The 16,218-nt window shown below is 40.6% G+C and overlaps 3 protein-coding genes across 3 annotated transcripts; 2 read left to right on the top strand and 1 right to left on the bottom strand.

Annotated features, from left to right (window-relative positions):
* Nucleotides 1-3,583: 3,583 nt before the first annotated feature.
* LOC129729515 (zinc finger protein 155-like) lies at nucleotides 3,584-5,231 on the bottom strand. Its single transcript, XM_055688142.1, has 3 exons — nucleotides 5,013-5,231; nucleotides 4,015-4,952; nucleotides 3,584-3,955 (listed from the first exon to the last, which is right to left on the bottom strand). The coding sequence occupies exons 1-3, from the start codon at nucleotides 5,124-5,126 to the stop codon at nucleotides 3,748-3,750; spliced, it is 1,260 nt and encodes a 419-aa protein (XP_055544117.1). The 5' UTR covers nucleotides 5,127-5,231; the 3' UTR covers nucleotides 3,584-3,747.
* A 507-nt stretch (nucleotides 5,232-5,738) lies between these two features.
* LOC129729706 (gastrula zinc finger protein XlCGF52.1-like) lies at nucleotides 5,739-7,530 on the top strand. The gene is made up of 3 exons (XM_055688469.1): nucleotides 5,739-5,991; nucleotides 6,056-6,666; nucleotides 6,741-7,530. Exons 1-3 carry the CDS (start codon nucleotides 5,884-5,886, stop codon nucleotides 7,015-7,017), a joined length of 996 nt encoding a protein of 331 aa, XP_055544444.1. The 5' UTR covers nucleotides 5,739-5,883; the 3' UTR covers nucleotides 7,018-7,530.
* Nucleotides 7,531-7,899: 369 nt separating this feature from the next.
* Nucleotides 7,900-10,006, top strand: LOC129727279 (ER lumen protein-retaining receptor). The gene has a single exon (XM_055684953.1). It carries the CDS (start codon nucleotides 8,130-8,132, stop codon nucleotides 8,766-8,768), a length of 639 nt encoding a protein of 212 aa, XP_055540928.1. The 5' UTR covers nucleotides 7,900-8,129; the 3' UTR covers nucleotides 8,769-10,006.
* Nucleotides 10,007-16,218: the final 6,212 nt, after the last annotated feature.

Raw genomic sequence — 16,218 nt, 5'->3', positions numbered from 1 at the left:
ATGCGTAAAGGATTTGAGAAGCATATTTTCGTTTTAAAACCAACTTGAGAGTAGTTGTCAGGACACGGCTGCTCGATTGACAAAAGATTACGTTTGGTAGAGATTATTGATTAAATAGTTATATAATATTTGCGTTTGAACGAGACCAAAATTGATGTTTCGATCACAGACAAACAGATGTGCCTTTTTAAAGAAAAACCCTCAAAAATCTTCGTCCTTGTTTGCAACGATACACTTATGCGCCACCATGTGCGCCTACTGCATACTAACTAATTTTGGTAAAAACGGATTTTGTCTTCGCGTACAGCGGCCACAGTGGCTGAACAAAGTTTCAAAATGATTGTGATTTTTCTGAATGAAGAAATCGTCATAGAGTGACACGTCTGTTTCCCTGTACTTTGATTATGCTTAAAGCGCTGTATCAGGTATCCTTTTTTTCGGACAAACCATCGCGAGTCTTAATGTACTGAAGAATACCTACGTTGTCTCAGGCACTCCTGCTTGTACATTTTTGGATCCATAGTCTTTTTTGTTACAAAAACTTGGGTTCGTTGTCCGAAAGGGCAGAAAGCTTACCAAATCGATAAATTTCCTTATTAATTTATCGTGAAAATAAATTTAAACATACTAGGGACATCCTCTCGACCAGTGGCATTTGAAACTTTTGTTTCAAATGCAGTTTTGAATCCTTAGTTCCATTACGACGCTTGCTGTGATTCTGCCGATCGGTAGTTTGCCGCTCACGAAAATGTGTTTGCTCAACGATACGGTCGATTTTACCACTTTCAGCAACTTCGCGAGTTTTAAGTCTGACTAACCTTTGCATTAACAAAAATGACATAAATTGCCGATGTTTCATGGGTTTACACGCACTAACGAAACTACCAATGCAGCATCAATCATAGCAACCCATGAATCAGCAGAATGTGACAGCCCTATCAGTCGAACTTTAACCGTGATGCCGAAAACAGTGAAGCTACTCCGTTTAGCAGTGTGCGCGTTCAAGGCACGGTACCCCGCATCAATCTGAACATCGAAAGAAAGTCCAGTTCCGGACGGCCGACGACCCTGAGCGGCAAGAAGCTCCAAAGGATTCAGAAGAGGAAAACCTTGGGAAAAGTGTCTACATCGCTGCGTACGCTTTACCGGGAGGTCGGTGTAACTGTTAAGTCGATTTTTCCGGCGCATCATAACGTGGCGGTGGTGAACGACGAGTCCTATCTCACTCTAGATGGCAACGACTGGCAGGGCGCTTCGTATTTTAGCTCCCCCACGAAAGAAGTAAACTCCGCGGTGAAGTTTATTTCACACACCAAGTTCCCCAAGAAAGTGCTGTTGTGGCTGACAATACACGAGAAGGGGATGTCAAACCCGCTCCGGATTGGCTCTGGACGGGAAAATTTCTAGTACGGAGTGCCGGCCGGAAGTTGCATCGCTCATCAAGAAATACCATAAGGGCGAAGACGCGGTTTTCTGGCCGAATCTTTCGTCGGTCCACTACTCGAAGCGGTTGTTGGAGGAGATGGAGCGGCTGAATGTCGATGTGGTACCCAAGTCGGCGAAACCGCCTAATGTCCCCCTGCTGCGTCCCATCGAGAATTTCGAGAAGCGTAAGATCTCGCAAAGGCGTTGATTTTTTTTGCAAGTAAGCTAATGTAACGATCTTTCATGGGAAATTTATGAAACTTAGTTATCTGTCTTAGTTTTTTTTATCACCATCCTATTCTATTGGTGTAAGAAGCATTAAAGTCTTTATGGCATATTTTTACACGTTAAAACTCTGACATTAACAATTTCATGAGGTCCATATTCTTAATTTGCACCATTGATGTTATGAGACCTAGTCCCAACACCAGCATTACATACAAATCGCTAATCAATTACAATTTCGTTCAGGGTCCTGCATCGCCATTCAGATGCTCATTGAAGTGCTGCTTCCGCTTTTCGATCAGCTCACATTCATCCGTTAGGAGGTTGCCGTCCAAGCTCCTGCACATATCGGTTTACGGCACGTATTGCGGGAGCTGCTCAGTTTCTCGTAGAACTTGCGAGCGTCGTTAGCTTAGTACAGCTTCGCAATATCGGTCTTTTTGTTGGTGAACTGAGTTTCAGCCGTCTCCGTAGTCGTCGGTGTCGTTCCACGTTCACCCTCGTACGGTGTTGCCGCATTCAAACGTGCTGCGTTCTTCGCTGTCAAACCAATTGTTTTTATGATCCGGTATTCTTGTACCTAGTACAGCTACAGCAACAATACCTACGAAGAATCGAATGCTCCTTCACTCATCTTCAAAAATAGCTGCTCTTCTATAGATAGCGCTGCCTTCAACTCCTGCGCGTATTTCTGTGCAAACCAGGCGTCCCGCAGTTCCTTGATTATGGTCACGGCACTCCACTTCGGCGGGCGTTGTGCACCGTTGAGAGTTGTGAGTGCATGCATATTACAAGGAATCTATATTCCGTTGCGGTAGGTAAGAACATTGATGACGTTGGAGAAAAACCTGCCGTCGACCATAATGTCGATTTGATTCTCTGTGTCGGGTGATTTCCAGATAGTTTTGTAGATATCTTTGCGAGGGAAGAAGGTACTTCGGGCAACCATGCCACGGGATGCTACTTCATCACGCGTACAATGAAGCCCGCTATGGCCGCCCGGTACCCGCTTTTCTATACTTTCTGTCCTACAACTTCTGAGTTGCGTGGATGTAACTCATTGTAGAATATCCTGTCGCCTCCTGGAAAGCAGAGCGATTTGCAGTTTAATGTCCCAAGTTTTCAATCGTAGTCCTTATTTCGTTGCTTAGGTCCATGCCAATTGTGCCGATTCGTATTATCTTTTACGTTGTTTGTAACATATTGTTCCTTGGGGCGACTGGTTGGGCCTTCCCCAACCTCTTGTCTCGGTTGGGGACCATCGTGTCAGCTCTGCTTAGAGCCCACGGTGATAACTGGACGTTGATCAACCGCTCCTAACATGAAGATCAGACACAGTTTTGAGCCACATCATCCTGCGAATATACGCTCGGGTTGGGGAAGTATTTCGTCTGCTACCGATGGTTTACGCGCCAATGATTGCGTCGCACCTTTCACATAGCTACTGTGGGATGACAACATTGCCCAGGTAATACCAACCAGTTGTGTCCATGTTTCAGCTGGCAGTTTTTGTAATCATATGACTTGTGGAGAGGCAAGATAGAAACTTGTAAGGGCCGGAGTTGCTTCGGAGAGTAAAAATGCAGGTTATTTATACTGTCCACACAGATCAATCTATATAAAAACGCAGTCTGACTGTACGAACGTTCAGTATCAGTATTGCATAGTGTTTCGCACGCTGCTATCCACCTGGTTCTGTGACCTGATGGTGGTCAGAATAGGGACCTCTAATTTTATGATTTGAATTGTTCGAAAAATTCAACTTAGTAATTAGAGGTCCCTATTCTCTTTAGAATTTGTCTTAAAATCGAAACATAAATCTTAAAATTAAACTCATCTTATTTGTGATACATAGACGAATCGAGTCGACTCTACTTAATAGGGCCCTACTTTGTTGATTAGGACACCTAACATCGTAAACAAATGTAGAAAGTACATTCGAAACTATTTATTTTGTGAACTAAGACACCTGCGTAAACTTATTAAAACTAAGGGAGGTTTGTTTTCTTACATCACTAGTGACAAGTAACTGAACGAAAAATTGCTATCGCAAATATAATATTTTATGTACAAATCGCGCAGCGCTGAAAAATCATCTCAACTATGATGCCGAGCTACGTGATCCCTCAACAGCCGCTGGTATCCGAAGGCTTTGTCACAAGCACTGCAGGCAAAGGGTTTCTCTTTCGTGTGACTTCTCAGGTGTACTTTAAGGTTATTGCTGCGGTAGAACTCTTTGGGACAATGCGGACATTTAAATTCGAATGTATCGCTATGCGTCATCATGTGCCGATTCAAACGAGCGCTGAAACAAAAAAAAATCGTCACAATTTAAACAATCAGAACGACAAGGAAGTAACATACTTCGACACGAAACACAGCTCACACAGTTCACACTTGAACCGCCTCTCGGAGTGTGTTTCCTTTTTATGATGGTAAAGAGTTTTAGTAGAGCTGTATACTTTTCCGCACAGATCACAAGGCAAACGTTTGTCACTATGACGTCCCCGTGTGTGCAGTCGAAGCGCAATTTTGCAGTGGAATTTTCTTTTACAATCCGGTGCTCCACATTCATATGGTCGAATATTGACATGCCGATTCAAATGACCCTCCAGACGATTACGCTCAACCAATTTACCACATGTCTCGCATTTTTTTAGCAGTGAACGATAAATTTCCTTTTCATCCCGTTTTGGGCCTAACTCGGTGTTTTGTTTTTTTCGCACACTTCCACGCTTCGGTACGGTGTAAGTATCGGTTTCGGCTTCTTCAATAAAATCTATTTGTTGAACAGGTGGGACAGACGATTCTTCCTTACATGCAGATTGCAGTGGACTCTTCACTTGGTGTACCTCAAGAACTTCAACTTCGAAATGTTGATGATTATCATTATCAGAGTCTACCGATTCTTCAATATCCAAGAGAACTTTCTCTTGCTCGTCCAAAATGTTCTCAGTTTGCTCCTCGCTGTCATCTTCTAGTTCCGCGAACTCTGGCGCCATTTCTTCTTCATATAGAAGCTCGTATTCATCCAAATGTTCATGATCAACAGAACGATCAAACTCTACTTCCAGTTTGGAAATCTTTGTAGACTCTTCCAGTTCAACGTAGTTGCATTTCTCGATTCTGGGTTCTACTAGTTTTGATGGTGGACATGATTTTTCTTCCAATTCGCTCGCCTGACTTTGTTCGAAAAGTTGTTGTACCTTCAAACAGTTTTGGCGAAACTCGAAAAAGTCTTTAACTTTTAATGTACAAAGAACGCAAATATCCAAGGGAAGAATTGTATCATCGGGTTTTATCTGTGAAAAATGATATTCGATTATTTTTTGCTGGTGCGTCCGACGCTAAGCGTCTCTTACCAGGAGACTAACACAAATAGCCACTTTTTGTAGAAGATTATCTTCCAGTAGGGTATGGACGACGTTAGTGCGGGACATGCAAAGACGACAAACCTTTTCCTCTTTAACCGACATCGTACGCAACGTTTAAAGCAAACGGTGCATTAAATAAATAATGATCAAACTAATGATTCTTTTTGTTTTGAATGTTTTGATATTTCTAATGGTTATGCTTTTCGACTTGACTTCAGGGTTATGTAATTTGATATTTTATTATCGCGATAACTATATGATATAATCGATATTATCCTCGACATTAGAGAACATTCGCCTATTACGTAACGCAGTATACGGCAATTCAATACCCCCATCCCTAAGGAAACGGAATTTTGCATGGTGGGCTCAAGCATTGTAACATTTCGCATATAGAAATGCATAGCTTCGGATTCGACCAAGTTAACGTTAACCAGACAAGTTATCAGCTCTCAATGCTATGAGCGGCTGCTCAGCGTCCTAGCGGCAACATGCGATTTTTAACAGAGCTGTTACGATAGTTAAATTTTCAGGACAACTAATTTAATATCATATTATATTTTTGCATGTTTTTGAAGCGTACATGCGCTCTGCCAAAAATATTAATGTAAACGAAACTCATTTTGAAACAACATCGAAAATTTCTGTCAGCAATTTCAGCGTAAAATATCGATAATAAATAAAAAAATCTTGTTCACCCCTTATCAACATTTCGATGTTTTGGTCGATTTCGTCGTAATCTTCAACGTTATTTCTGAATTTCTGATAGAGGTAAACATTACTCGTGAATATTGTTTTTAGTATAATTTTAACAGCATTATGAACGTGATTTGGTTAAAGTTTGATCAAATCTAGCGTCATGACAAGTTCGGCTATGTGTCGATTTTGTATGCAGCCGTGCGTAGCGAACAAGCGACTAAACGACAGAAACTTCCTTGAAAAGGCGCAGGATATTTTTGTCATGATGGTATGTATATTGCATGCATCAGAGCATTAGTTCAAATATGATGAACAATATGTTCGTTATACAGATTAGGGTACCAAGAGGCCAGAATTATGCAGCGGCAACTTGTGATATTTGTTATGATAACATAAATGCGTACCACGATTTGAAACATGATTTGAGGCGGAAAGAAGATCAATATCGAAGAAGTAGTTCCGAAAAAACTCCATTACGAATAGATCCCCTGCCATTAGTTGTTATTAAACCTTCGAGGAAATCGGTTATAAAGCAATCAAGAAAATCTAAGAAAAAAGTACTAGATGCAAAACCAAAGCGATCCCTGGTTAGGTTTACCAAAGAACAGCTGGCGCAGCGCTCTAAAAAAGAATTATATTGGGAGCGCCGTAATGTAATATGCGAGATATGTGGCAAAAAGGTGCAAGATTCGAGAATGGAATACCACAGAAACCATCACTTGGGTATCAAGCCATATGCATGCATTGAACCTGATTGTGACCAGGCATTTCATTGCAAAACGTCCAGAAGAGGCCATGTCAGACGTACGCATGCCAACGGACACTATCCATGTGAAAAATGTGGTAAAGTTTTGAGTAACAAACTAACATTGCGTTCACATTCATATTTGCACAGGGAGAAACAGTTTGAATGTGAACTCTGCGGGATGAAAGTTCTGACCAAGTAAGTTTACGACCACTTAATGTAACGTAGTAATTGGTTGGATCCAACTGTTACTGAAATGGTTCTTATTGTAGATCTCGTCTGGAGTTGCATATGCGTGTCCATACTCAAAGGCGAGACTTCAAGTGTCCACATTGTCCAAAATCATTTTACGTGAACTCGGTACTAACGCTCCATTTACGCAGTCATTCAGGCGAAAGACCCTACTTGTGTCACGTTTGCCAGTCAGCACACTCGCACCGGATATTGTATATCAAACATATGCAAAAGTTTCATCCAGGTGAAACAATTTATAAATTGTGTGATATGAAAAAAATAGCAACTTTTAAGCGTGAGAATTGCAGTGTTTGAAGGTAGGTAAATATATCAGTTTTCGATACTACAAAGAACCACTGCTTTACTGTTGCGTGCGAAGATTGAAGTGAACATGATGCATGATTGATTTGGAATATAATGCCTTGAAGTCGCAGGTTGGTTTAATGGCTTCTGAAATATTCTCATAAACAGGCATGACTCTTAGTTAATTTATTTTTTACTCTCAAACAATTAATTCGAATATTGTTTTGATTGATTTATATTCAATTTCATTGTTTTTGTTATTCGAAGTAATTCTATTTTCTGCGTTCAACAATGCATCCACAAACCCCTCAAACGAAAACTAGCGTTTGACTTCGATTTAGTTGGATTATAGCCCAACTGAAACTTAGCCCAATTAGACATAGTCTTACGAGCAAAAACCGACTGTACCTAGGTCTTCTGAAATCAATATTTTTCCTAAAATTCTAGCGATTCACGTTAAATGCAAAAACCGTGTAAAGCTTCTAAATTCGCAAAACCCTAAAACCCCTGTGAAAGCAAGCTAAGTGAATTGTTATTTTTTAATATAAAAGTTATTGATAAGAGTCCTTATGTTTGATCCGAAAAACCTGTATCATATAGGTCACATTAGTCAGTTACTTTAGCAACCAATATCAGAAAAAGACGGTTTTCTAGAATATTTCACAAACAGCCATTTCAAATATCAAACGCATGCATGTGCGATTCCCATTCTCTTTACAATCGCCACCCACTTTTGGGTGGCCTTAGTCCAAATGAAACAAACTGCGCCAGGCAGGCCAGGCATGACACGTAAATGCGTTTCTGCGGTAGTGCTGCTGTCATTGCGAATGACAGTTTTCCTCGCCTGTGAGTTGTCTGGTTGAATCGCTCCGTTGTTCTATCACAATTCGTGCGCGAGAAAGAGACGCAAAACGAATGCCATTTTGGTTGGAAGAAGACTGTTTACACGTCAGTCGCTCCGGTTTTGCAGCAAGCAGATTTTTTCCCGTTTTGATTGCCGAAATTCTCTGGAAAACATTCCTCCGGAATAGAATTTCGGATCGGTTATTGTCGTGGGTGAATTTGCGGCTCGTGTACCGTGAACGTTTTTATTTGTGACGGAAGTAAGCTCGCTTGTGTGAAGGATGAATATTTTTCGACTGGCCGGTGATTTGTCGCATTTGCTGGCAATTATTCTGCTGCTAATCAAGATATGGAAGACGAGATCGTGTGCTGGCATTTCTGGCAAATCTCAGATTTTGTTCATGGTGGTTTACATTAGCCGTTATCTGGATATGGTTACGACTTTTATTAGCGTTTACAATACGTGCATGAAAGTGGTCTTCATTAGTTCATCGATCGCCACCATCTATTTGATGTATGTTAAGTTTAAGGCGACCTACGACCACAACCATGATTCGTTCCGCATCGAGTTCCTGCTGGTTCCGTGTTTCGTCCTGGCCCTGTTGATCAACGCTAGCTTCACTGCAATAGAAGTGATGTGGACGTTCTCGATCTATTTGGAGGCAGTGGCCATCTTGCCGCAGCTCTTCTTGGTCAGCAAAACGGGTGAGGCAGAAAGTATTACCAGCCACTATCTCTTCGCTCTGGGTTCCTACCGTGCGCTGTATCTGCTGAACTGGATCTACCGATACTACGCTGAGGGTCATTATGACTTGATTGCAATTTTTGCCGGAGCAATTCAGACAATCCTGTACTGCGATTTCTTCTATCTCTACATCACCAAGGTGCTAAAGGGAAAGAAGCTGCAGCTGCCGGCGTAAAGTGGCCCCACGGCCTGGGAGGTAGGATGATATCTTACGCAAAGTAATACATACGATCGTTTAAGTACATCTCGGAAGCAAACTTGATAATAAAACCAACTTTTAAGAGAACGCATTAGCAATTGATGTGAAAAACAGATGATCGCTGCCGGGGATGAGAAAGTAAATAATATCCGAAGAATACTAGTTCTTATTAGTTTTATACCGCAGGGTTGAAAAAAATATGAATGAAAACCCTCTGATAGCTCATTTCAATTCTTCAGATTTAAAATCCCGATAGATAACAGCAGTTCTGGCCGCGTTGATCAAATTAATAAAAGAATAGATTGATGCGTCCACAAAGTTATCTAGCGGGAGACGTAAGCGAGAAGCGCAACAACGAGCATAGTACTTTCGGTAAGAACAAAATTAGAATTACAAAAACCCCTTCTGAGGGTATAGTGGCTTCTCCAAAGCGCTTAAGAAGTATTATAGACATCCACCTTTCAAAAAATTGAACCTTAAATTTGCTGTCTGAAAAGGTAGCGTGCAAGATAATTGTTTGAAGTCTATTGAGTTTGCTTAAAATAAATCGATTTCCAAAGCATTTTTATTCATATAAAACATTTTTTTGTCTTATCTGAAGTTTGCAGATGTGTTAACTATTTGCCTTATATCCTGTACGATGCGAAAAACGACTGACAGTGAAGCACTGATGAAACAGCACTTTTAATCAATTGCTTGTATCATTCTTTGTCAAGATTCCGCCAAGGTGATTCTACTTGTTACTCGCTTTGCGATACTGCTTCTTCCGATACAGCGCTTCATTGCTGCGTCTATTTACTTCCCCCAACAGCGTTGCAAAATCTGACACAGAACTGTAAGAATTAAATTCAACTTGACTATTACAACGGACAGACAGTGAGGATAACTGTCCCGACAAACACAAAAACAAATTATTTTATTTTGTTGCTATATACTATAATACTAATATGGATGTTTGTGAGCAAACCTGTAGTTTTTTTTTGTATTTTAATTTGTTCCAACGAACGTACTTTAAGGAAACGTGAGAAATAATTCAAACATCCCAACTATCATACATCGGTATGGAAGATCGTTTGAGTGAGTGAAATCAAACCGTTTTGAAGTAAACGAATCCCTATATCCTTCTATTTCTTAAAATAATATTTTACTGCTACTGTAATACATAGAACGGTAATAATTATTGAGATGATACCAATAAAGAACAGAAACCTATAGATTTGCTGTGTTTATTTCCTGAACTTTGAAATAACTCCGTGTCTAAGCTAAGATAATCGTTTTGTTGAAAGCTTGAATTAGTCATTCGAGTTTCGTTATCAATACATATAAACTGATGGAAGCAAAGCCTAGGGTGTTAAATTTTGTTATCGCTATGTTATAATTGGACACAGGATTCGCAGCCAACCATTAGTGGTATAGTGGTATAAGACAATTATAGGGCTAACCTTATGATTCTGCTGACGCTAACAGTTACTTTCGGGTTGTAATTCGAACGATTACGACGACGACTGGCTTGTTTGACTTATATCATACCTCGAGCATGCTTGGTTTCGCTCCTTTGCTCCTTGAATGCTCATTAGGCTGTATTTTGATGTAGGACTACGTCTTTGTTTTCTATGCTAGATTACATTTTGTAAAATTGAAAATGAAACTGGCAAATGTTGCGTCAGGTTTCAAACGATTATAGCAAGCGAACGACTTGATGCATGTTTTTTATATGCCTGAAGGGCATTGAAGTGCCACTACTACAGTAATGATAGTCTTTTGTGACTGGTCCCGATTGCTTTACACAGTTTACAGGATGCCCGAACTCATTGATGGAGTTGAGCTAGTTGGTTGTAAGTATGTGCCTCAATTCGGAACAACATGATTGATGAAATCAGTGACCGTTTTGGGATTGTTGCTCCATACCTGGTATGGAGTTGAAAGGTAACTTCCGAAGAAGTTGAACCTCGATGAAGCAAGCAGAGCAAATGTGCTGGGCTCTCAGGTTCAGCGTTGCAGATGGGGTAATTGTCGGTTGGGACTTTACCGATTTTCTTCAAATGACAATGTTTTAACATGCAACGCGAGTTTAATATTGTTGCTTTACTCCCTAATGGTGAAAATAGGTGAAAAGTTCCAAGGTCAAGCTTTCACATACATTCCCCTTGCTATTGCCTTGCTTCCCGAGCACGGATAACATCAACATGGACGGAATAAATTCCACTGCCTGCATATTCTGACTCAACAAAGTGTTTTGTTTCGTTTCTCTTTCTCGGATCTGCGTCGCTCCGCCTTCATTGCAAAATCTACGCTCAATTCGAAACAAAAGACTGCGTGTAGAAAATTCAACTTCATTCCTGTTATTAACACGATAGCAAGTGGAGCCCTTATACCTGTGTCAGATACACGGTGTATAACAGGCGTAGTGAAATATGTTGAACAAGAGTTAAAATCAATATTTATGTTTGTCCTACGACACCATTTCATACAACCCTTGGGGCTGTATACCTTGTAGTATTTCATCAAATAGGATCCTCTATCACCCCTTGAAGAATTTTAAGTGAGCTGTATAACAACATTAACATGATCCTAGCAAAAGTAAGTAGTAAATTGTGTAGTTGTCTTTGAAATCAACTTTGCATAGTAGTTAAAGTTGGAGTATGATTGCGATCACTTCCAGGAAAATTGTTAATGTCCACAATATTTCCATGGGATTTTGTTGAGAGGTCAAGAATAGTGCCAGCGCGAACGCGGACGATATACATATACTATTCAACTTAATATGGAAAACAGCAATTATTTATCAGAATTCCAACTCTTTTTAATATCATATTCACGCCAGTTTTCTGCGACTGATTCCAACGGTGGATCGTTGTCAACTAAATTCGGTTTATTCGCGTTGAAAAAGATTTTAACCCTCGTACGCGCGGCGGAGTAATTTTTCATTCAACAATTGCTACCGTTTCTTTATGTCGTTTCGGGACAATTCTTCCACAACCTGCCCTGAGGTTTAGGTTTCGTGCTGGGCAAAATTCAACACGACGAGTAGCCCTCTCTAGAGGTGGCGCTTAAGCTACTCGTTTATACGTCCTGGAAAGTATTTAGTAGACGGAACACATCGCGGCCTGTGGGCCAGCTACATATTGCCAATATTGTTGAATTTTGCCCAGCACGAAACCTAAACCTCAGGGCAGGTTGTGGAAGAATTGTCCCGAAACGACATAAAGAAACGGTAGCAATTGTTGAATGAATGCCCAAATTAGTTTTTAGACAGACTTCGAAAAAATCACTATGAAGCTTTATAAACATTTTTAAAGTTCTTATTGAAGCTTTTTAGAGGTTGAACTGAAGACCACCTAAAGGCGGCACTGGGCACTAGAGGGTTAAAGTTGCTCGCACTTATGTGAACTCTCATACACACTTGGGAAATTTCGCCGAATCTCGGCATTGTTTGTGCTGAGATTCGGACAGCCGAGTGCTCGGCAACCGTCTCGGCTGAATCTCTTTAGCCGAGAATCTCGGGAAACCAATATTTGACAGGTGTCATTCTATGCCGAGAATCGCGGCGCGCATTTGACTGTGCTCTCGGCAAATTCAGCCGAGAGGCAGCAAACCAGTCTAACGACCTTTCGGTTTTATAAGCTGAATGCTCGGCACAGTAAAGAGTCGTTTTTTCAGTGTAATCCAATCCAGAGAATAATGTCGCTCAGAATTCGGTAGTTTTCTTTCAAAAGATCAATTATAGGCTCGATGAGTTTTATTAAGTAATACAATTTATTCATATTGAGTTTTGAATGTTTCTCTTTGTCTTGGTCGCTTGTAGGGCATTGAGCAAAACATTTAGTCTACACACTTAATTTATCTCGGCAAACTTCTCAACAGCTGCGCGAGCTCGGCGAAGTTTTTAACAAATGTCAGCGATATATTTCGACGAACTTTCAGCAAATATATCGATCTACCGTAAACCGGCATGTATTAATATTTTGTTTGCCGAATTTCTTGAAAATTCTGCCGAAAACATGTAAAACATTTCGCTGATTTTATCAGCTGTTGTGTTCTCGGCAATAAAATCTAAGTGCGTAATACTACGTCTAACGCTTATCCTTGAAACAAATATAATATTGCAATTACACTATTTTAAACCCCACTTTTTCGACTTCCAGCCGCTTCACACGAATCTGTATTACATTTTTTCGGCTAACAGATTGAAACACTTGTAGTTCGCACAAATTTCAACCGTACTTTTATCTGCTTCCAGTTTGTTCGCCCGTAACAAACACAAAATTGTACTAAGAAAAATGGCGGCAACCCGTTCATGAGAATGACAGCTGTGTGCCGACATAAGGCAATCCACGGGTGACGTTTTTTTTTGTTTGTACGTTTGTTATTGTTGCTGTTTTTCAAGCTGTAAAATCAAAACACGGCCAAAACCGAAATATTTTATTGTCGGCAATAATATCAAAAGTGATTTTATATTGTTGTATTTAGGATTGGCACTCGCGATACTAGAGCTACCGATCGGATAACATTTGTTTTTCACGCTTCTGGATCCGGATTGCATCCAAGTTAAGACCGATCGAACATACATAAAGCTGGCATAAGTTGAAAACAGACTGAAATCAGCTGATCGCATCTGTCTCGTGGATTGCCTTATAAGGCAACAATTTAAATTCGTGCCGAGATCCCAGTAATGTTTTTGCTAACCTCGGCATCATCAGTGTTTAACGATAAATTCGGCAATAAATAGAGACGAGATTCGTCAAGCTTTGTTTATTTGGCGAAGTCTCGGCAAAACGATTTGATGACTTTCGGCAATCGGCGTTTTTATGCTGACATGTCGGTTGAATCCCAAGTTGCCGAGTGAACTCAGATGTTTTTTCAGTCGAGCTTGAGATCCAGTTTTAAGTGTGTATGTAGGGTAGAACTGCTTAATATAGACCACTTCCTTTAGTGGACCACCTGAACTTCTTACACCAAATTACACATTATAAATATACTTATTTTGATTTATGCTTTGACAACTTTAATAATGTTCTTCATCAGAAATGTTGCAACAGACGTTTACTATAATATTCTTCATTAAAGCTGCAAAATAAGCCTTTTAATAACAGCTGCCTGGTTTGCCACGGTTTGTTAACGTTTTCATAGGAAACGGCTTCAGCAAAAACTGTACTGACATCACACTTTCCGAGTGAAAACAATCAGATTTTCGATGAACGGGTAGGCGAAAAGTGTCTTTAAAAGATGAGCAATAAACTTTACCAGAAAAATACTTAAAATATTGAAAAAAAATAGTGGCCCAATTAAGGGAGGAAATGATACTGTTTTCCTTCTTCCGACATGCTTCATTTCGAACAAGAGCCATTATCGAAATAACGCCGCGGATCATAGTTACCATAAATTTGTTATGATTGAGTTATTGTATAAAATTGCTGCTAAAATGGGAAAAACGCCGGAAATTGGTAAAAAATATACTGAAGCAGCTGTTACTGAGTGTCTTCAAGCAATAAAAAGTGGTGTTTCGACTAGAGAAGCTCGCAGGCGCTCCAATGTTCCACGATCCACCGTAATGTTCCGTGTATCAGCAAGTGGTCAGGAAAACCACGAAAAGGTAAACAAACTGCATTGACTGCCGCGGAAGAGGACTCATTTGTTCGCTGGATAACTCGGATGGCACGTACAGGATTGCCTATTACGAAAGCACGGGTGCAGTCTACAGTTGATCCAGATCCAGAACTCTCAGTGCGTAAACCAGAGTTAGTTTCATCAGCGGCAGCTACGGTTGGAGAGATGTATTATTTAGACCTGGCTATTGTCAAAATGTGAGCAAAAATATTTCCTTTCTTCTTTTTCGCACGCTAAAACCAAACAAATATCGGCAACACTGTCAACGCGAATAGGCATGTGAACATAGGCGTAGCCAGAGGGGGCAGGGGGGCCGTTGCACCCACCCCCCTAAATGTTGACATTGATGCAGAATTTTGTTTTCAATAATTCTAATAGCACAAAACGACATCTTTAGCCCATGAAACATCTGTGTAAAGTAACGGCCAGATCAAAAATAATTGATTGAAATGCTTGCACTATGTTGCGTGCAATTGCACAGGTTTTTCAGTTGATCCACCAAGGATATTGCAGCGGCAAAAATACCGGGCAAATCCGCCTGCATCAACTAGCTTGGAGTATTGGAACCGAGCTGTGACAATTCCTTACCTTGATCCTCTTGTCACCTCACTGGAAACACGGTTCGATGAAGATAGTGCACCTGCCTACGCGTTGTCCCTGCTGCATCCCGCTAACGTAATACGCATGTCGTCGGAAGAGTTCAAGCACAAATCCGAAAATTTCGTAATTTTTTATGATATCGACAATTTTGTTGGAGAGGTGGAAGTTTTGTATTAACATTGCAGCAGCATGAGAGCAGATCGTAAGAACTTGGAAGAGTTGGATCTTATAGACCTGCTAACTAAAGCCCGTTCTTTCTTCCCTGCGACTGAGAAAGCAGTTAAAATTGCACTTGCTCCACAATGAAAACATGCACGATTGAACGCTCGTTCAGCACATTACGTCGGGTGAAAACCTGACTGAGGTCAACAATATTTAAACAGCGGTGCTTTCTGCTTGCTGAGTGTTCATTGGCAGATGGTCAACAACAATCGTGAAAAGACACATGAACCGCTTCCGTAACGTTTGACGTTTGATGCCCGAAGATTTTATTGAGAATCTTGACTGTGTCTTCAATCTTCACGTCCTTGGGAAGCTTTGACAGGATTTAGTTGAGATAGCGGCTGTGCGAATGGGTGTCCAGCTTCCGAAGAAGTAAACGTACCTTCGCCGCATCATTCAGCTGGCCTGCATCGTTCTTGAAGAGGTCCTGGTAGCGGTTAAACCAGCGTTCAATTGTAACTTCGTTTTCTTCGTCGAAGACAAACTCGGTGATGTTCGGTGAGAGGGACTCCCAAATCTGCTTCGGGGTTTGATACTGACGCTGCTGCTGCTGGACCGCTATCCGCTGTAAAATTTGGGCCATCTTGTGAATCATATCTTGAATTCCCGGTTGCGGCTGCTGATCAACTTTATCTTCTGCCATGTTCATGGATTCTTGAGATCCTCGTCGCCAAAATAATATGTCCAAAGGTTTAAATGAATATAAGAGTTTTTAGTAAAGAACATCTATTTATATTCGAGGTTGGACAAAGAATAATCAAATTTTCCACTCTGATGTCAAGGACAACTTTTCACTGGTTGCCTTGATGTAACAATCACTAAAAACTAGTATTTATTTCTATTTTTCAAAACACACTAAAGTCGCTTTTTACGCCGCGTAAAAAAACGCGTTAATTCCGGAATCCGCGTAAATAAACGTGTAAATTTCGAAATCCGCGTAAAAAAACGCGTTAATTCCGGAATCCACGTAAAAAAAACCGCGTAAAAAGTGACCTTA

The sequence above is a fragment of the Wyeomyia smithii genome, chromosome 3 (genome assembly GCF_029784165.1).
Source record: "Wyeomyia smithii strain HCP4-BCI-WySm-NY-G18 chromosome 3, ASM2978416v1, whole genome shotgun sequence".
Classification (NCBI taxonomy): domain Eukaryota; kingdom Metazoa; phylum Arthropoda; class Insecta; order Diptera; family Culicidae; genus Wyeomyia; species Wyeomyia smithii.
This window is presented reverse-complemented; position numbering and strand designations above follow the sequence as displayed.

Coding starts and splice junctions, on each gene's coding strand:
- LOC129727279 (XM_055684953.1), top strand. CDS start 8,130: ATGAATATTTTTCGACTGGCCGGTGATTTGTCGCATTTGCTGGCAATT.
- LOC129729706 (XM_055688469.1), top strand. CDS start 5,884: ATGACAAGTTCGGCTATGTGTCGATTTTGTATGCAGCCGTGCGTAGCG. Junction 5,992..6,055: donor AGGATATTTTTGTCATGATG/GTATGTATATTG, acceptor TTCGTTATACAG/ATTAGGGTACCAAGAGGCCA. Junction 6,667..6,740: donor GGGATGAAAGTTCTGACCAA/GTAAGTTTACGA, acceptor TTCTTATTGTAG/ATCTCGTCTGGAGTTGCATA.
- LOC129729515 (XM_055688142.1), bottom strand. CDS start 5,126: ATGTCGGTTAAAGAGGAAAAGGTTTGTCGTCTTTGCATGTCCCGCACT. Junction 4,953..5,012: donor CTATTTGTGTTAGTCTCCTG/GTAAGAGACGCT, acceptor CATTTTTCACAG/ATAAAACCCGATGATACAAT. Junction 3,956..4,014: donor GAGCTGTGTTTCGTGTCGAA/GTATGTTACTTC, acceptor TTTTTGTTTCAG/CGCTCGTTTGAATCGGCACA.